General features: G+C 58.3%; 1 protein-coding gene across 1 annotated transcript in view; it reads left to right on the forward strand.

Annotated features, from left to right (window-relative positions):
* ARID3A (AT rich interactive domain 3A (BRIGHT-like)) overlaps nucleotides 1-19,453 on the forward strand; it is a gene marked incomplete at its 5' end in the record, with an annotated part of 36,089 nt that overhangs the window by 2,603 nt on the left and 14,033 nt on the right. Inside the window, 6 exon segments of the mRNA XM_014540059.1 lie at nucleotides 768-783; nucleotides 2,348-2,382; nucleotides 6,023-6,049; nucleotides 14,368-14,408; nucleotides 16,062-16,076; nucleotides 19,189-19,261. Of these exon segments, the coding sequence (XP_014395545.1) occupies nucleotides 768-783; nucleotides 2,348-2,382; nucleotides 6,023-6,049; nucleotides 14,368-14,408; nucleotides 16,062-16,076; nucleotides 19,189-19,261 (207 nt within the window).

A 19,453-nucleotide genomic window follows, 5' to 3' on the forward strand; every position in this document is an offset into this window, starting at 1 on the left:
CGAGGAGACGGGTTCAGAGTGGAGGGAATGGCCCAGGCAGAGGCTGTGCAGTGACCTAGCTGGGCATGGTTTGTGGGTGTGGCCCGGTGACGTGGGGCTGGAGGCCTTGTCGGTCCGGCCTCCTGAGTGGAGTTCAGTAGATTGAGGCCCAGGCGGTTGGCTGAGCAGGAGGTGTCCACGTTGTGTGGTTGGTGTGGACGGCCAAGCACCCTGGGGCTCTGGAGGGGCGGGGAGGAAGCAGGCCATTCTGGTGCCTTTCCAAGGGCGGCCAGGGCAGAGGAAGTGGCCGGGCGGGGCATCCTTTGAAGTTGGGCCGAGCTGGGCTGGGCAGATGGAAACCAGATGGCGGCCTCGGTGGCCAGTGGGGCTTGCATTCCATCCTCGGCCAGCTGGGCCCTGCCCCGACCTCTAGGAGTGGCTGGAGGGGACCTGGCCTCCCTGGCCCAGAGCCCAGCCTTGCTGGGGCTCCACGGGGCTGTGAACATGACGGCACCCGAGAGTGGCCTCCGGGTAGCTCCCTTCCAGATGCTGGCTCCAGGATTGGCTGCGAGCCCCTCCCAGAGGGAGGTGAAGCCCGGCTACCCTGCGCTGGTCTCTAGGGACTCAGAGCCAGTGGCTTCTCTCTCTGCTTCACTTGGAGAAGAGGATGCTGGGACTCAGGAGCCCTCGGAGACTTGCGTTCAGGCCATCAGAAAACTCACCGATGAAGTAAAGAACTGGAAATTGGACCCATGGGGGCTGTGTTGGGAGTGACAGGGATGGAGGAGGTGGGGAGGCAGGAGGGTTGGCCAGGCCAGCTTCAAGGATGTGGCCACCAACCTGAACCTGCATGGAGGACTGACGGCCCCACCCTGCTCCCTGCCTCAGTTTCCCTCCCTTTGGGAAGAAAACCCTTGCTAGGTGGCCGCTCACCCCATTTTGTAGGTGAGAAAACAGGCATGGTGTTGGAAGCAGGTTCTGCAGACTCCGAGCCCCTGGCGTCCTCTGGGTTCAACATAACACAGACGGACATGTTGTAGGCGAGTCGTGTTTACTTAGCCACCAAATATTTGCTGTCTGCCCTGCACACAGCCCTCAGGCTGGGAGTCACAGCTGGACAGACCCTCCTGCCTCACAGCATCACAGCCAGGTGGGAGGGGCGAGGTTGTGCGGCCCTCGGGGCATCAGAGGTTGACAGAACCCCTGCTCCCCTGGCCCCAACACTGATGGAGGGAAGGGGGGCGTTGGTGGTCAGACCAGGTGGGGACAGGGGTTAGAAGCCCTGACCCCAAAGACCTTTTCGCATGTCAGGAACAAAGAGCCTCCGGAGCCATTGTCCCACTTGTCGGGGACGTGACGGTGATGTCTGGGGATACACAGGGTCAGGTCACAGTTTCTGAGGCCAGACGGTCAGGGAGCTTCAGTGTTACAAACTCACTCTCATGGTTTCTTTCTGTTGTGGGTGGAGAAGGTCAGTAAACCAGTAAATGGATAATAACATGGGATGTGGCCGGCATTTTTACAGAGGAAGCAGCGAGCCTCTTAGAACGTGACCTTTGGGCTGAGCCTTGTAGGAGAAGGAGCCAGGCACACACATGGAGGAATGGTGCGCCTGGCAGAGGAAACAGCCCGTGCAAAGGCCCTGCGGTGGGACCTGGCTTGGCTTGGGCATAGGGGCCAGACATTACTGGTCTGGGTCCCGAGATGAGGTGGGCTGAGGGAGGTTTGGGGCCACCGGGGACCTGCCCTGTGGTGCTGGGAGCTTATTTTTGCCCGTTTATGGCAGGTCCTGCTGCCGGTGCTGCCTGCCCACCCAGCTAGCCAGGCACCTGTGCAGCCAGTGTCAATAGTAGAGGCGATGGGCCTGTATTCCGAGATGAGGTGGGCTGAGGGAGGTTTGGGGACACCGGGGGCCTGCCCTGTGGTGCTGGGAGCTTATTTTTGCCCGTTTATGGCAGGTCCTGCTGCCGGTGCTGCCTGCCCACCCAGCTAGCCAGGCACCTGTGCAGCCAGTGTCAATAGTGGCTTGGGCCCAGCCAGCTTGGCAGATGTTGGGGGCCGTGTTGACTCTGGCGCTGCCCCACCCCCTTCCTGGCACGTGGCAGCCAGCCGGCCGGCCATCCACTTGGCATCATCTCTGCCTCTTCCTCCCTGATCTTGGCAGGGCCTGACTTCTGCCCTGAAACCCTCGACAGCCTTGACATTTCACTGTCGGCTGTCGGTCTGGGGGCAGCCAGGCTGGGGAGGGGCCAGGAGCAGTGGGCTCGTGACCACAAAATCTTTCCTGGAAAACCTGGAAACCCCCCCAGACAGGTACTCTCATGAAGCTCACCCGGAGCTGCTGGCTGGGGATGAGGGTGTGTAACAGGCCGTGATTAGGATCTCAGCCTCCTGGCGTCGGATGTGGCATCTGGTGACATCCTGGTGGCTTCCTGTCACCAACACAGCCATGCGTGGGCTTTAGAAAGTGCCACTGTGGGATTTTAAATCAGCAAACTCTTCCTCACAGATCTTCAGCCGCTAAAGGATTTGAACCCTTTGTCTTAAGAACTCAAATCAGTGTTGGCATTTTCAAACAGCTTTATTGATAGAAAAGTTGCATGGTACATAATTCACCCATTTAAAGGGTGCAGTTCACTGGTTTTTAGTATATTCACAGGGTTGTGCGCCCATCACCACATCAATTTTTGGACATTTCATCCCCCAGAAAGGAGTTGCATCCCCTTTAGCAGTTCCCCTCACCCCCTTCCCCAGCCCTTGACCCATTTTCTGTGGATGTGCCTGTCCTGGGCATTTCACATAAATAGAATCACACGCTGTGTGGCCTTGGGTGTCTGGCTTCTCTCACTGAGAGTCATGTGTTCAAGGTCCATCCCCATTGTAGTGAGTGTCGGTGCTCCGCTCCTTTTCGTGGCCGAGTGATATTCCAGAGTATAGATGGATCCCATTGTGCTTGTCCACTTCTCCGTGGGCGGATACTTGGGTGGCTTCCACCTCTCGGCAGTGGGGAATCGTGCTGCTGTGAACATGCATGTTCATGTGCAGGTTTTTGTGTGAACATAGGTTTTCACTTGTCTTGGGTGTGCACCTAGCAGTGGGCTTTCTGGTTCAGATGGTAACTGTGTTTGATGTGTCGAGGAGCTGCTGAGCGCTGGCCACAGCCCTGCCCCATTTTGCATCCCACCTGCCGTGCATGAGGCTCCAGTTTCTCCCAGTTCTCACCAGCACCTGTCATGCCTGGTTCCAGCCGTGTGTGTGGGTGGGAGTCCCCTGGCATCTCAACGGTGGTTTTGATTTGCATGAAATGTTGGGCTACTTTTCCCTGCTCTCCAAGGTAATGTCTGCTCACCACATAACCTGTAAAGGAGGTCAGAGATGACAATTTTGCCTAATATATGTCGCTTAACTGTGCCGCAGGCAGCAGGTTGCACGGCTCATGTATGTCTCATGTGTATCCTCTTGATGCCACGGGGGAGGCATTGCCATGGCCCCTGTTGTGCAAATGGGGAAACTGAGGCCCTTGCCCTGGGGGAGGTGTCAGAGCTGGGACGGGATTCCAGGGTAACCTGGCCCAGCACCTGCCAGAGCATTCCTGGGGGAGCGGATGGACCGGCAAGGGGCCCGGGCCACTGGCTACGGGGTTGAAGGGAAGCCTGGCAGCTTTACCGAGCCTCCGTCTCCTTCATCTGAAACGGCAGCAGCTGGTCCAAGGCGTCACACTGAGGTCTCAGGACCCAGTGCCTGGACACAGTGGGCACTTGGGCAGAAATAGCCACCAGCAGCCCCAAGAGGCCGCTGGCTGCCTCCTCACCAAGGGCCCCATCTGGCCTCCCCCACCCCCGGGCCTCTGGGGGCCCATTTATTCCAGGGGTGTCCTGCTCCTCTCTGACACACGTGGCCCTGGGTATGGGTTTAGGGACTGGGAGGTGAAGAAGCCATGGGTCTCAGAGGTGTCCTCAGCTAGAGGACATGGTTTTTTGTTTTTTGGTGTTTTTTTTTAGAAAGAAAAGGAAAGGTTTTATTCTGCGTCCCCGGGAGACCCACGAACCCCAAAGACAGGGCCAGTGGATTCCTAGAGGACATGTTTTAAGTTCATTTTTTGTTCCAGAATTAACACTAGACACCATTCTTGTGGGGAGAGAACATGGACTGCTTCCATCGAAGCTCGAGGCTGACAGCCCCCACCCCAAACTGGCCGGTGTCAGCCATGGTTTTTCTGGGCCCACGTGTGCCCAGACATGTGACCTTTTCAGAGATGTGGGTGGTTCCACCCATTGCTCAGCTGGACACTGCTTTTGTTTTTTTTTATTTATAGTCTAAAGTTTTACATATGCCTCATGGTTGGCCCAGGGCTGCCAGGAGCACTCTGAGCCTGCTCTATGGAGTCTGATGGGCAATGGTGGTGGCCTGCCGACTTCATCACCAGCTCCAATGACTGGAAAGGGTAACTGGAGTGGGGTTGCTCATAATTCATAATGATGCTGAGTGGGAATGTGATATGTGCACATATAAATCCTACAACAGGATTTAAGGAACTAAGGGGATATATACGTCAGAGTCCAGAGGTCACAGGAAGTAGGATTTGTGTTCTTCCTATGTTTCCAGCAGCACCTGGTTCACTTTTGTGATTCAGCAATCATTCACTTAGGCCAAAGTGTCCAAGTCCATCCTGAATAAAGACTTTTTTCTATTATTTAAAGTATTACATGTCTTCTTTTTCCACAATTGATCCCTCCCTGGCCACTCCCACACCCCAAGACAAGCCCCCACTGCCCCAGTATCCGTGTCCATTGGTTATGCTAATATGCGTGCATACAAGTCCTTTGGTTGCTCTCTAACCCCCCTTCCCCTGCCGTTTGTCTCTGGACACTGCTTTTTGTAGGTGTTTTCATGCCCTCATCACTCAGCATCTGACTGTCGTATGAGAATGTCCCAAGTTGCCTGGTTTTTGTTAGCTCCATGCAGAGTTCCCTTGTGGGGCTGACACCAGTGCTGGTCTGCTTCTCTGTTTCCTTGTTGTAAACACTGCAGTGAACATCTCTGGCCTGACCGGAGCTGCTTGGGGCAGTGTCGGGAGGGGTGGGGTGGGGTGGGGAGCTGGAATTGCTGGGGCTCAGGGAGGAGGTGGCAGACATTTTCTTTATCCTGCCTGGCAGCCCCCCAGGCTGGGGAATATAGATCAGGACACAGGTATTCCCAGTCCTAAGGGGGTCAGGGCTGGGCTAGAGGAAGAGGATTGGAAGGAAGGCTGCCCAGAGGAAGGGGCATTGGAGCGGGGGCTTTGCAGGGCATGAAAAAGTTTGCCAGGTGGGCAGAGAAGGGTAGGGTTTGCTTCTTGGAATAGCGTGGCTGGAACATAAAGGGGAAGGGAAGAGGTGGGAAGAATATTAGAGCAACCCAGAAGTAGGCTCACAGGCGGTCTTGGCAGGATTTAGGTGGGGGGTGGGGGAGATGCTGGGAGGCCTCTTCAGGAGCCCACGGGCCAGGCAGAGGTGAGCGGCCGGCGTCACAGCTGAGCCTTTTGGATGGGGACAGAGGATGAGTAGGAATCTTCCCAGTGGAGGAGGGCACTCCAGGGAAAGGACACAGCCTGGGCAAAGGCCAGGTCAGACACTGGGTTCTGAGCCCAGCATGTGCATCCGGTGTGCCTGAGACCGAGTGGGCCAGGGGCCAGGCCCCGTGGGTGCTGGGCCAGCCAGCTCTGGCACCAGGTGTCTTCCTGAGGCGCTGGGAATCCTGGGCCGCGTTCAAAGGGGTGGGGAGGGGTATTGGGAAGCCCCTGGGGAGCCCAGCCCTCCCTGCCTAGGGCAGCGCCTGCCTCATCAAAGCTGCTGTGGCTGTTGGCTCAGAGCCAGCTGGGTCATGGCGGGTGTGGGGAGGGTGCTTGCCCGCCAGCCCCTGGCACCATGCCCCTGCCCGTGCCAGCCCTGGGAACCACACTGACTCAGCCGGAAGAACCTTATCTGGCCCCTATGCTGTCACCCAGCCACAGGGTCACCACCATGGGGTCACCGCTGTGGCCTGGCCCTACGCCCACTGCCAGCTCCCCACCCTGGTGGCGCTGCCAAGTGCCCAGCCACGCCTCACGCTCTCTAATAACACACGCGGCTGACGGAGGGAGCGGTGCCTGGCAGGCAGTGTCCTCCCGAGTGCCCAGCAGGGAATGAGCGTGGGTGAGCCACGTGGGGCCGCCCGCTGGCAGGGTGTGTGCGTGTGCATGTGGGTGTGGGGACGTGGTGGTGCATATGGTTCCGTGGGCTGTGGGGTCCCATCTTCCCAGGGCCCTGAGAGTGTCGGAGTCTGTTTGCCAGAGCTAGGGCCCCGGGGACATTTGAACCCTCTTGTGCGTAACACACACTTGTGCTTGTGCGTGGCTTTCGTGTGTGTGTGTGTGTGTGTGTGTGTGTGTGTGTGTGTGTTCTGAGGCCATGTAGACCCATCTGCGGCATCTTTTTTTTTTTTTTAATTAACTTTATAGAGAGGAAGTGGGCGGGGGGAGGGAGAGAAATATCGATGTAAGAAAGAAACACCAATCGGTTGCCTCCCGCACTGCACCCCAACGGGATTGAACCCGATACCTGGGTATGTGCCCTGACCTGGAATCCACCCGCCACTTTTTGGTGTACGGGACGACGCTCCAACCAACTCAGTCACACTGGCCAGGGCGCGTCTTCTATGTGTGTCTGTCATCTTGGGCACATGCTCAAGTCCTGATGTGTGTGTATGTCTGCATGTGCTTACCATGTGACGTGTCTCCAACTTATGTGGACATGTTGCTGAGTCCGCCCTGGGGTCCGGACACACCTAGGGGTGACTGGGTGTCCCAGAATGTGCTGACTCCGGTGCCTAGAGTGCTCCTGGTGTCTGTATGTGATGGGGTGACAGTCTCCTGTGGCTTTGTTTGCACCTGGCCGTGTAGGTGGGGGTCTGCAAGCACACACGTGTGAGAGCACCTACACACGGCCGGCTCCCACAGGTGCCTGTGTGTGGGCCTGCGTGCCTGCCGCCGCTGGGCTCCCCTGCCCTGTGCGGCGTGAGGTCTCGGTGGTGCCCATTAACTGTAACCAGAGAGTCAGGTCCCCTGGTCAGTGGTTCACATTGGTCAGCTGCCCTCGCCTGCCTGCAGTGGATCGGACTGCAGCGCCGACAGGGCCCAGGGGCCATGGAGACTCCCACCACCCTCCTCGATTCCTTCCCCTCGTGTGCTGTGTGATCTTAGGCAGGGCTGTGCCCTCTCTGATCCAGGGCTTGGCCCACTCTGTGCCTCAGTTTTTACTCTTGACACAAAGGCCCTTCAACCCCCTAAACGTTCTAATTCCCACAGCCAGCACCACCTATAGTGATGTGGTGGGGAGTCCCCCTCACCCTTTGTTGTGATAGCCCCGCACCCCCATCACAGATGCTGTCACCATGTCAGGATGCACTCCATGCCTGGTCAGGGGAGCAGCTGGGGGTACTGGCCGGTGGGTGGTCATGCGTGGGGGCGGGGTGCAGACCGCCCCTTTTCTGACTGCCTGGCTGCGTTCGGCCAGAGGACAATTAGGGGTCACAGGGTTAAATGGTAACCAGCCTGCCTATTGAAGGCCTCAGCTCAGGACTTGGCCTTGCACTGTGGTTGGGGCTGGCAGGGGTCTCATGGGGCTGAGGGGTGGGGGCCAGGGAAGGTGCAGTCAGTACCGCTCGCCACCCTTGCAAGCCCCTCGGCCCCAGGGGCCCCTGCAGAAGCGGATCTGGGACGCACTTCTGTCCTCCCAGACGAAGGAGACAGGTCTTTGCAGATATAATTAGCTAAGATGAGGTCAGACTGGAGTAGGGTGGGCCCCGAGTCTAAGGACAGGTGTCCTTATAAGAAGAGGAGACACACACAGGGAGACAGACAGACCCCTGACATGGCGCTCGGATGGGCACTTTCAGGAGGGAGCCAGGGCCTGCTCGGCACATGATGTGGACGGCCCGGCCCCCACCAGCTGCCCACTCCGCTTTGGGAATTGGGTTGAGTCAAGGAGACCCCTACTGTCCCACCCATGAGGTCGTGGGACTGGGTTCAGGCAGAAAGTCAGGCTGTGCACCTGTGTGCACGTGGCTGCGCCCGGTCCTTCCACAAATACGTATAGAGCACCTGCTGTGTACCAGCCCCCATTCTGGGCACCGGGGACGAATCTGTAAAGAAAACAGACAGGAAAAAAAAGAAAAGAAAACAGACAGGAGTTGCTATCCTCTTACAGCCTGGTGTGGGGGCGGGGGCAGGGGACCCAGCGGGCCAGGTGAGCGCGGCGGCCAAGGGCAGGCTGTCTGGGGCCATTATCTTCGAGCCAGAAAACAAGGGTGTGTCTGTGTTTGTGTGTCTGTGTCTGGGTGGACGGGCGTGTCCAGGTGTGTACTGGGAGACCACATAAGGGTGGGCAGAGCCGTGGGCACATCAGCAGGGTCTGTGAGCCGCATAGAGGTCCAGGTTGGGGGGCTGTGTGGCTCTCTGGGTGGGGTCGGGGCTGGCGGTTTCTGTCGGGGTGGAGTCGTTGAAGTGGTGCGCGTGAGTTCTGCTGGTCTCCTGGGGGGTTGTCTGCCATCTCTCTCCAGGCTGGCGTGGCCAGGAGGGGCCATGTGCCTCAGTGCTGTGCCCCATGAAGGGTCTGCCCCATGGTCACCCTGGCCTCTGCCCTGTTAGGCTGTGCTCCCAGCCCCCCACCCCGAATAGTGGTCTGAGCTCATCGCTACAAATGTGGCTCGTCTGGGCTTGGGAGGCCCCCACCCAAGAGGGCACCTGCCCAGGCTCCAAGCCCCCAACACTAAAGGGCCCCCCATTGCAGACCAGGCAGGGGCTGGCTGCCCCTTCCTTCTGTTCTTATTTAATCCCCTTCTGTGATCAGCTCCGTGAATTCTTCTCTGGGATGCAGGCTGGGTCAGCTTCTCTGATGGGGGCTGGCAGGCCAGGGGACAGCCGGGGGCTGGGACCCTGACTGCGTCTGTCTGTTAATGGAGCCTCCTGGTTTTGCTCTCTCCCCCATGCCTCTCTGTCTCTTTCCCTCTCTGTCACTTTCCCAGGGCCAGCAGGCTGGCGAGTGCCCTGTGGATGGGTGTGCATGGGTGCCACCCTCTCCCCGCCCTGCTCAGCCATTGGCCTACCTTCCCCCTCCCCTTCCCCTTCAGCGACTACTAATGGGTGCCCGATTCTTGGAAGGGAAGTGGGGCCTGTAGTCACTTCTGGGTTATTCATTTCGTTGTCATCACCATGCAGGGTAGAGCCTAGCCTTACAGAGATGCAGATGGCTGGCTACTGGCATTTCATCGTCATCGTTACTGGTTACCGTTTACCTAGTGTCCTGGAGGAGGAGGAGGGGCAGGATGTGGTGGGTGCCAGTCAAGGGCTTGCCAGGGCTGCCCAGCTGGCATCTCCTCTCTCCTCCATGCTTCCCTTCAGGAGAATTTTCTGAAGGAAGTGGGGATGTTCTAGGAGTGGGGGTCCCCCTCCTGCGGCACCCTGAGGCTACTGGCCACCAACATGGGTCACCAAGTTCCTGTTTCTTGCCCTCGGCCTGGGTCTGGCAGAGGCTTCCTTGGGTGTTCCCTGTGGGCACTCCAGGGCCTGAGCCCACTGGGGCCCCTTCCTCTTGACCAGGGGTCCTCAAACTACGGCCCGCGGGCCACATGCAAATACAAATATTGTATTTGTTCCTGTTTTGTTTTTTTACTTCAAAATAAGATATGTGCAGTGTGCATAGGAATTTGTTCATAGTTTTTTTTTAAACTATAGTCCGGCCCTCCAACGGTCTGAGGGACAGTGAACTGGCCCCCTGTTTAAAAAGTTTGAGGACCCCTGCTCTTGACTCCTGGGTGGGAGGCGGGAGGCAGCCTTGTTCCTTCCTGCTGTATCTGCTGCTGTCCGTTACAGGGGACCAGGTCAGCCCGGCTGGGGCACGGTGGCGCCTGTCCCCTGGCCTTCCACTCCTGAAGCTGCTGGCACTGGCTGGGTGTCTGTTCGGAGAACCTGGGCTGGGAGTGACGGGGACCTCACTCCCTGGCCAGGTAGAGCTTTCTGAACAGCTCCAACCACTGGGAAAGTCCCTCTGGTGTGTTCTGGGACTGCCTGGGGGCCCGACTGCAGGGAAACAGGGCTGGTTCCTTTCTGAGGAAACCCAGGACAAGATTTTTAATTCCCGGGTGCCGGGCCCTGGGCGCAGGGCTTGGACCCGAGGCCTCTGCAAGCCGGCGTTCAGGATCACGAGACTGTCATGTTTGGGTTGTGCAGGCCTGGAATCCCCTGTGAAATGCCCCAGGGTCAGCGTGGAACATCCGATTAGTAATTGCTGAAGGGGAGGAGGCAGACTCTGGATTTGGGGCTCCCTGACCCTGAGCCTTGGCCCAGAGCCCCTGAGTGCGAGGCTCTTGGGGGCAGGGGTTCCTCCCACTTGGTGAGGCTGATGAGGCGGGTGCACCCTGCAGCCATCCCAGAGGCACCGAGGGGCCGTGTGGGCTCCACCTGGGTTTGAGTCCATCTTCATGGTGTTCTCTCAGTACCTCTGTTTCCCTGTCTGTAAAGTGGATAGTGGTCAGCTAGGGCCAGGGCTGTGGGTAGGGGGCCGCCTGGATTTGTATGCCGTTTGCATGACAGCCTGGGACAACCACCCTCTGCTCCCCTTCCTGGAAGTGTCTGCTGATCCCTGTCCTGAGCGTTTCCTCGATGCCGGGCCTGCTGGTATCCCCTGTGGGCCTTAGGTTCCCCACCGTGACGTGGGGCTGGTGGGCCACCAGCCTTGTCCTGCCACCAAGGTGTTTCCTCCTGTTGCCCCTCCCCCCAGCCATCTTCCTAAAGCCAGACCCTCCGCCCTGTAGACCCTGCTTCCCATGAGTCCCTCATCTTCACCTGGACGCCCAGGTGCACCCCTGCCCACTTCACAGATGGCCCTGGTCATAGGCAAGGCTGGCGAGGAGAACAGGAGAGGGTTTGGGGGTCAGGGCCCTACTCCAGACCCTTGCGTTCCGGAAATCCAGAAAGATTTGCCTTCGTGTGTGCGATTCTGTGACTTGTTTCTAGAGCTTTTTATTAATATCTGTGGTGGGTGCGGGTGCTATTTCTTTTCAGAGAAAGGACATGTGGCCAGTTGGGGAGGGGTGCCCGAGCAGACAGATGTTGCTGCCCTGCCTAGAATCACTTCCCCAATTTCCTTCAGGCCGGGCGGGGCCCCTGCAGCATCTGCGTGGACGAGGCCCTGCCTGGAGCGCTGACAGGAAGCGAAAGGGCCAAGTGGCCGGTGGGGGTGCCCTCAGGGTCAGGTGCACAGGGGGGGTGACTCCTGGGAGGGGCCTGAAGTCCCACAGACATTGATTAAGCCCCTACAGCCATCAACTCTGCCCTCCCCGCTTCAGAAGACCCAGCTCCCATGGGATTCCCGCCTGCTGGTCATCTCCCTGGCTGGCCTGGGCCCCAAGGGACATCTGGATCTCTGAAACGCACTGCATGCTCAGCAGCCCGCATTGGCCTGACCTACAGGTGCTCAGTAATGGCTGCTGGTCTGTCCTGGCCAAAACCCCGTGGGCTGACAGCTCTCACTCAGTCTCCACCTCCTCTATGCGGTGTCCTGGGAGTTTCAAATTCAAACCCTCCGGTGCCCGCCTGGGCCGGCCTTCTGAGGGCCGGAGTCCTGCTGCCCTTGGAGCTGCGAGGCTGCTTTGACGGCTTCCTGATCCCGTTGCTCAGCACCTCCCTCGTGATAGGTAAACTGAGGGCTGAGGGGCAGGGAAGGTTTCAGACTCCAGGTTCTTCAGCCTCACGGAGCCCCATTCCGATATTTTACTCATTCTTCCAGGTTCTTCTGCCCCAAATGACCTCTTCCCCAGCCTCACGGAGCCCCATTCCGATATTTTACTCATTCGTCCGTTTGTCTGTCCCTGCTCTGGGGTCTCTGTGGGAGCGGGCAAGACCTGGCCTCAGGGCTCAGTTTTGCCATCTCTGGGCCTCATGCTGTTGGGTGATGTGTGCACACTGGGCCCTGGACGCCCTGCCCTGATGCACGTTGAAAAGGGTGGATCGAGCACTTAGCAGGTGGCTGGTGTGAACCTGGTCGCCCTCTGCCCTCTGCAGTTTTCCTGATCCCACAGTAGGCACAGGAGGCTGTGGGGTTCTGCCCCACCAGCCCCCTCCCATCAGCAGCTGTGGGCGTTTCTGTGAATGGGAGAGGCTGAGAGGCCCCCAGGGACGCTACTCCCAGCACCTGGGGCCCTGGCAACGGCTGTGCGTGCTGAGTCATCCTGGTTGGGCGGCTGTGAAGGGCCTCACCAGTGTCCCATAATGTGAGGAGGGGTTTTTATCAGTGGGCGGGCAGGGAGCGCTGGGAGGGGGACATCAGATGAGGACAGACCCAGGCGGTGCGAGTGTGCGCTCTCCTCCCTTCATTAGTAGGCTCCTGCTGTATACCAGGGTCTTTGCCCAGTACCCAAAGACCCCAGTTATGCCCTTGGGGGCTCTCATCTGGGTGGGAAGAAAGAGGAGAAAGACCGGAAGAAGCCATCCCAGAATAAATGCACAATCACGGACCGTGACAGTTGTGTTGGCCTGGTTTGGGGGGGGTCAGAGCTGCAGGCCTGAGAGAGGCTAAGGTTGGAGGAGGGGGACTCCAGGTGGGCAGGACTGGGTGTGGGAGAAGTGAGGAGGCTGGTGTGAGTGGAGTAAAGTGAGCATGGGGACAAGAGTTGGAGATCATGAGCCAGCTGGCTTTGGGCCTGGCAGGCTAGCAGTTTGGATTTTTCTCCTGAGAGCGATAAGGGAAGCCGTGGTTGGCTTCTGAGCAGGGGGGGCACGGCCTGCTCTTGACGCAAAAACATGAAAGCCCCTCAGACCCTCTGCCCCTGGAGGCTGCAAGGAGGTGTCATCTACCATCCTGGTTGCTCTTGGGTGTTTTATAGGATCTGGGGGGTAAAAACCAGCCCGAGACCTTCTCTTCTTTGTTTCACTGTACTTTCATTTTGCTTATGGAAGTTATTACAGTGAATCAGTTCTTGTCCAAAACCCAAAGGATGTTAAAATAGGTGAAATTATACACAGGTGCTCACAGCAGCATGATTCACAAGAGCCAAAGTTTAGAAACAAACCCAGTGTCTATCCGCCAATGAACAGATAAACACAACAGGACCCTACCCACCCAGTGGAATATTACTCGGCCATGAAAAGGAGTGAGGTGCTGACACTCGCTACAACATGGGTGGACCTTGAACACATAGTGCTCAGTGAGAGAAGCCAGACACAAAGGCCACATAATGTGTGGTTCCATGTAAACTGTCAAGAACAGGCAAATCCAGATACAAAAAGTGGATTAGTGGTTTGCCAGAGGCTGCGGAAGGGGAGGGGAAGGGGGGGTGATGGAATGTTCTGGGATTAGCTAGAGGTGGTGGTTGCTCAATATAGCGAATGCACTAAATGGCACTGAATTGTTTACTTTCAATCGGTGAATTCTGTGTTATGTGAATTTCACCTCCATAAATATTTTGTTCAAAAAATTCAAGAAAAAGTATGTGAGTTTAAGCACTAAAGCCCCTGGGCTGAATCCAGCCCAGATTGCAGGCTCCTGGCTCCTTCACTGTCACTCCTCCCTTCACAGAACCTCTCTGCGCCAGCCTAGCTTCCGGCATGCTCCCCTGCTTCCTGCCCTGCGATGGTATCTGTCCTTCCTTTCTGACCCTCGGTGGCTCAGGAATGCCCGAGGCGGTCCCGCCGGGCACACAGGCGCTGCCGGTCGGGTCTGTTCCCGCCCGAGCTGAGTGCTTGCAAGCCGGCGTCTGGACGTGGAGAAAGACACACGTCTCTGGTTTCCTAGAAGCTGCATTGGGATGGTACAAAAATAGGCCTTTTTAAAAAAACCGCCCGTTCTCAGCGTTTCTCCGGCTAATTCTTGTTTACCACAGAGACTGGGTGGCTCCTCGGCTCCTGCACAGCCCCTGAGTGCTGGGCACTAGGCAGTTCCTTGGTTTTCCGCCTTCAAGGAGAGCAGCCTCGCTCCTGGGGTCCCCCCGCCAGCCCAGTGGCCTCATCTGGAGGTGGGGCCCTGTGGACTTTGGAGCCGCCTGGGTGGCGGAAGGGGGCCTGAGCAGACACCGTTAAGGGAGCAAAGGTCCTCCCGGGGCCCTCCGGCTCTTTCTTTATAGCCTGGGCCCCTAAGGACTAGTAGGGCCCCTGGGCCCCTTGGCAGGCTGGGAACTAACTGGTCTGGAAATGTGACCTTGGCCGGGCCCAGCAGGGCCTGGGGAGGAGACTTGTGTGCTGGGCCCTGGTAGCGGCCCCCCCACCCCAACATGTCACTTGTGGATTTGCTAGCGGACACAGTGGCCTTTCTCTCCTCTCCAGGCTAGCAGGCTGGGAGGGGCCCCCACACTAGGGTGAGCTCTCTGGCTCCAAAGGACCCCCTCAGCTCCAGGACGGGGAGCGGGGGGACTGGACGGTCAGCAGTATAACCTGCCTGGCTGTGGGGAAAATGCTCACTGTTTGGCCACAAACAAGAATTTCCTGTTTGCCCACCAAACCCTTGGGGTTGGGATGGTTACCTCACTTTTCCTCCTGCTCACGCCCCGCCCCCACCTGAGCCCTGAGACCTCCTGGCTTTGTTCCTCCTCCCGGGGCTGCCCTGTGGCCCCTCCTGGGGGATCTCCCCTGTGGGTCCTAGCACCTCTTCTCCCTCCCCCATACCCTCAGGCTGGGCCTAGAGCAAGGGGAGTGTCAGGACCTGTGGATTTGAGCTCTTTGTGCAAAGTACTCGGAAGGAAACTAGAGCAGATGAAGGGGTCAGAGGGTAAGGAAGGGGTGGGGAGGGCTGAGGGGGCGGCTCCCTGAGAAGGTGATGTCTGGGCTGGAAGGAGGGACTGACTGTGCAGAGATCTGGGGAACTGCATTCCAGGAGAGGGAACAGTCAATGCAAGGCCTGGCGGCGAGAGAGGGTGCTTGTTTTGCCCAGAAAGCACAGTCCCGACTGTAGGGCAGGGGAGGGGCAGACTGGAAAAGCCCCTCTGGCTGCTGGGGGGGCCGGGGGGCGGGTCAGGGGCAGCCTGGGCCCCACCTACTCTGAGCCTCAGTTTCTCCTTCGGGCAGTGGTTGGTGCTAGGGAGGGGGAGAGGGATACAAAGTCAGCCCAGCTTAGTATTTGTGGGTGGACACCAACACTGGGTTGAGCCCACTACAGGCAGAGGGGCTGTGTGTGTCCCGGCGCCCCGGCCTGCAGGTGGAAGAGGAGAAGGGAGCCATGCACGGAGGGAGCATCTGTGCGTGCCTCTAACCCGGGCTTTCACATCCACATCTCACATTCTTGAACTTTTGCACCCATTTCACAGCTGAACAAACCGAGGCCTGAGAAGGGTCACAGGGCAGGAAGTGAACCCAGTCGAGGTCACAGCTGGCCCAGCATGGCCCTGGCTTGGGTGTAGCTGGATTTGGGGAAGGATGAGTGTCCCTGTCCTTATGCAGCACTGAGGAACCCAGGTCCATTTAATGGGTGTCTGCTGGGTGACCAATTCTAGACACTGGGGACAAAAGATACAAAATCCCTAACATTCTGCTGGGGCTGAAGGACAGGGGACCAGACCACCAGGGTATGAATCCATGTGGGTCGGGTGACAGGAGGGTTAGGTTGGGGGAGCGTGGGGGTGAGTAAGGAAACCGTCCTCATCAGTAAAGGCGTTCCAAGTGAGAGCAGAGTGTCCGGAGAGACGGGCTGTGGCTGAGATATCTGAGGGCGGGGGCTTCTTTCAGGGCGGGGTGGGCCCTTGGTGGTGATGATGTTTGAGCTGTGGGACCTCTGGATGGAGGGGAAGCCAGCTGGGGCAGAGCTGGGAAAGGCATTCCCGGTGGGTGGAACTGCCCGGGCACAGGCCGGGAGGTGGAACCTTCTGATGGGTTTGAGTAGCAGCAAGAGGCCAGGTGAGAGGTGAGACGGCATAGGGGCCGGCTGGGTCTGTGGGACCTCGTGGGCTGCAGGGAGGGGTATCCTTAGAATCAGACAAAAGCCAGAGTGAGACTCATCCTCGGTGCCTGGCACTTGGTCCCAGGGAAATCAGGTCTCGGGGAGGAGAGCGGGGCCCTTGCCTCAGGCCTCAGCCCCAAGGAGGAGTTCCCGGAGGTTTGGCCCAGTCTCCAGCCTGGGTTTGTGGCCCTGGGTATGGCAGGTGGCCGATCTCAGCGCCTCTTGGTCCACCTTGAGGGGGGCAGGGTTCCAGCCAGGGAACCAGGCTGGGGGGTGGTGAAGGATGTGTTATGGCCCAGCTGTGTGACTCGAGAGCCTTGTGGGGACAGGCAGCCTGGCCCACTGGCCCACAAGGGGGGTCTGGACACCACCATTAGGAGTCTCGACACCGTCCCCAGCTCCCCCATTCCTGTGGCCCGGCGGACAGCCCCATCCAGCTGGCTAGGGCGGGACACACGCCACAGGGGTGCGGAACTTGGGGCCAGAGCCCCATAAAGCTAGGGCAGCCTTTATTGCCCGGCTTTGTTGTCAGCTGCCCATGACACGGCTATTAAAGCTGCCTTATTCACCACACATCCCCTTTTATGGCCTCATGCTATGCCCTGGCCCCACGGGGTCTGCCCACCATTTGGCCTGGGGTTAACAGCCCCGCACCCCACTGAGCCAGCCCCTCTGCCAAGGGTTATGGAGCAGCTGGTCTCCACCCTGAGCCTCAGTTTCCCACCTGGACGATGAGGGCCGTTACGGTTCCAGGTGCGTTTATTGCACAGCGGCCTCTAAAGAGGGGGAGGCTGAGGCAGGAGGAGCACTGAGGTCTCCTGAGGGCTGGGCCTGGGGAAGGGGTTTAGGCCGTGTGGACCCTCCCCCACCTGGGTCAGGACCTCAAAGAAGAACACGCTGCCCGGAATGAGTTTCCACGCCGTGACAAATGACCACACACGGAGCAGCTTAAAACAATAATTTATCCTCTCATATCCCGGAGCCAGAAGTCTGGAATCAAGGTGTCACTGGGCCGCGCTTCCCGGAGGTTCTGGGGAGGATCCTTCCTGCTTCTTCCAGCTTCTGGGGGCTCCCATGTCCCTGGACTTGCGGCCACATCGCCCTGGTCTCTCTAGTCTCTGCCTCTGTCCCCACGTGGCTTCTCCTCTGTGTCTGTGTCCCACCTCTTCTTATAAGGACACTGTCATTGGATTAGGGCCACCGCCTCCAGTGTGACCTCATCTTAGCTCATGACATCTGCAAAGGTCCTGTTTCACGATAAGATCCCCTCCCGAGGTTCTGGGGGCACCTGCCAATGCACGAGTCTACCCGGCCCCACACTCTGCCTAGCTGGGCCCACCTTGCAGCTGGGAAAGCGGGGCTCACTTAGCTAGCATTTCCTACACAGCTGCTGTGTGCTCAGCTACCTTCTAGATACTGGCAACAACATAGACAACATCCCTGATCTCCCACAGGGCAGACAGGGAACCAGGCGTGTGTGAATTCACACTCCCAGCCAGGGAGGAGGAGAGTGGGGAGGGGACAGGGGGGTGTCATGTGGGCAGGGAGTGGACAGACAAGGCCTGGCGTGAGCACGCCAATGGAAGGTCCACCTGCTGGGCCCACACCCTTCAGGCGGGGAAATATGGGCCTCCCTGGATGCCGTAAATCAGCACAGGAATGTGGCCGGGCCAGGCCCGGCAGGAGGAGACAAAGGCTTCGACCACCCAGGTCTGGGCTCTTGTCTCCCCCAGTCCTTGCCTTGGAGGCCCCATTTTGTCTCCATTACACAGATGGGGAAACTGAGGCCCAGAGAGGGGCAAAATGGCTGAGGAATGGTTGGCCCTGACAATCCCACCTCCCTAGACCCCCGGATATCCCTGTCGGAGGAACTGGGTATTGGGGCGTTCTTGGGCCCTGATGATGGATGATTCCAGCCGAGCTGGGGCTGACTGGTGGTTTTGAGGTCCCCCATGGTCCCGGTCCCTCCGTGTCCAGGCAGTCACAGTGCTGTATTTCCTGGAGCTTAATTTTCACTGCTTCTCCTCAGCCAATTGCCTCCCCCCTCCTCACTCTTTAATGATCTCTGCTGGCTTTCTCCCCCAGCACCTGGGAGGTCATGGTCAATGGGGTGGAGGACCCCCTGCCTCCGAAACCCCAAAAGGAGGCCCTTTCCCCTCCTGCGATGACTGGCAAACCCAGAGGCCTCCACAGTCCAGGGCTGCAGTCTCCCCGCTGCCTCTGTGCCTCGGTATCATGTGACTCACTGGACAGGGTCAGGATTCCTCATGGTGGCAACGACCTGGGTGGATGCTGTTTGGTATGAACTGTCCCCCCAAAAATGATGTGTTTAAGCCCTGGCCGGGTCGCTTAGTTAGCTGGAGCATCATCCCGGTACATCCAGGTTGCAGGTTCAATCTCTGGTCAGGCCAAAAACCCCAAGAGGAGGCCCTTTCCCTCCTGCGATGACTGGCAAACCCAGGCAGCCAGTGCCCAGGACCGAGTCTAGACCCAGAGGCCTCCACAGCCCAGGGCTGCAGTCTCCCCGCTGCCTCTGTGCCTCAGTATCATGTGACTCACTGGACAGGGTCAGGATTCCTCATGGTGGCAACGACCTGGGTGGATGCTGTTTGGTATGAACTGTCCCCCCAAAAATGATGTGTTTAAGCCCTGGCCGGGTCGCTTAGTTAGCTGGAGCATCATCCCGGTACATCCAGGTTGCAGGTTCAATCTCTGGTCAGGCCACAAATGAGAATCAACCAATAAATGCATAAACCAGTGCAACAATAAATTTATGGTTCCCCCCCACCCCGTCTCCCTCTCTCTCTCTAAAATGCTTTTTTATTTTTAAGTGATGTGTTTAAGTCCCAATTCCCAGTCCCTGTGAACGGGACCTTATTTGGAAGTAGAGTCTTTGCAAATGTCACTAGTTAAGCATTGTGATGAGATGAGGTGGCCCTAAATCCAGTGACAGGTGTCCTGTAAGAAAAGGGGATTTGGACACAGAGGAGAGCCATGTGGCAGCAAAGGCAGAGACTGGGGTGGTGCGGCCACAAGTCCAGGGGCTCCTGGAGCTCCCAGAAGCTAGAAGAGGCAGGGGGGGCCCCCCTGGAGCCTCAGGAGGGAGCTTGGCCCTGCCACACCTCGATCTCAGACTTCTGGCCCCAGAACTGTAGGAGGATAAACCTCTGTTGTTGTCAGCAGCCCCTCTGTGGGCTCCTTGTGGCGGAGACATGGGGCCTGGGCAAGCCCTGGCCTCAGGGTAACTGTCCCCTCCTTGCCCTCACAGCTCTACGAACTGGACGGGGACCCCAAGAGGAAGGAGTTCCTGGACGACTTGTTCAGCTTCATGCAGAAGCGAGGTGAGGCCGGCCTGCTGGGACGTGGTGGGACATGGGCACGAGGAAGGGGGACCCTGCCAGCCGCAGCCTGGGGCTGGTATGTCAGAGTGGCACGGAGTTTCCTGTGGCTGGAGGCGTCCAGGAGGTGTCTGAGGGGGAGACATGGCCATACCACGTGTGGTCTGAGGGGGAGGGACAGCTGTGGGACTCTGA

The sequence above is a fragment of the Myotis brandtii genome, unplaced genomic scaffold (genome assembly GCF_000412655.1).
Source record: "Myotis brandtii unplaced genomic scaffold, ASM41265v1 scaffold236, whole genome shotgun sequence".
In the NCBI taxonomy this organism is placed as follows: Eukaryota; Metazoa; Chordata; class Mammalia; order Chiroptera; family Vespertilionidae; genus Myotis; species Myotis brandtii.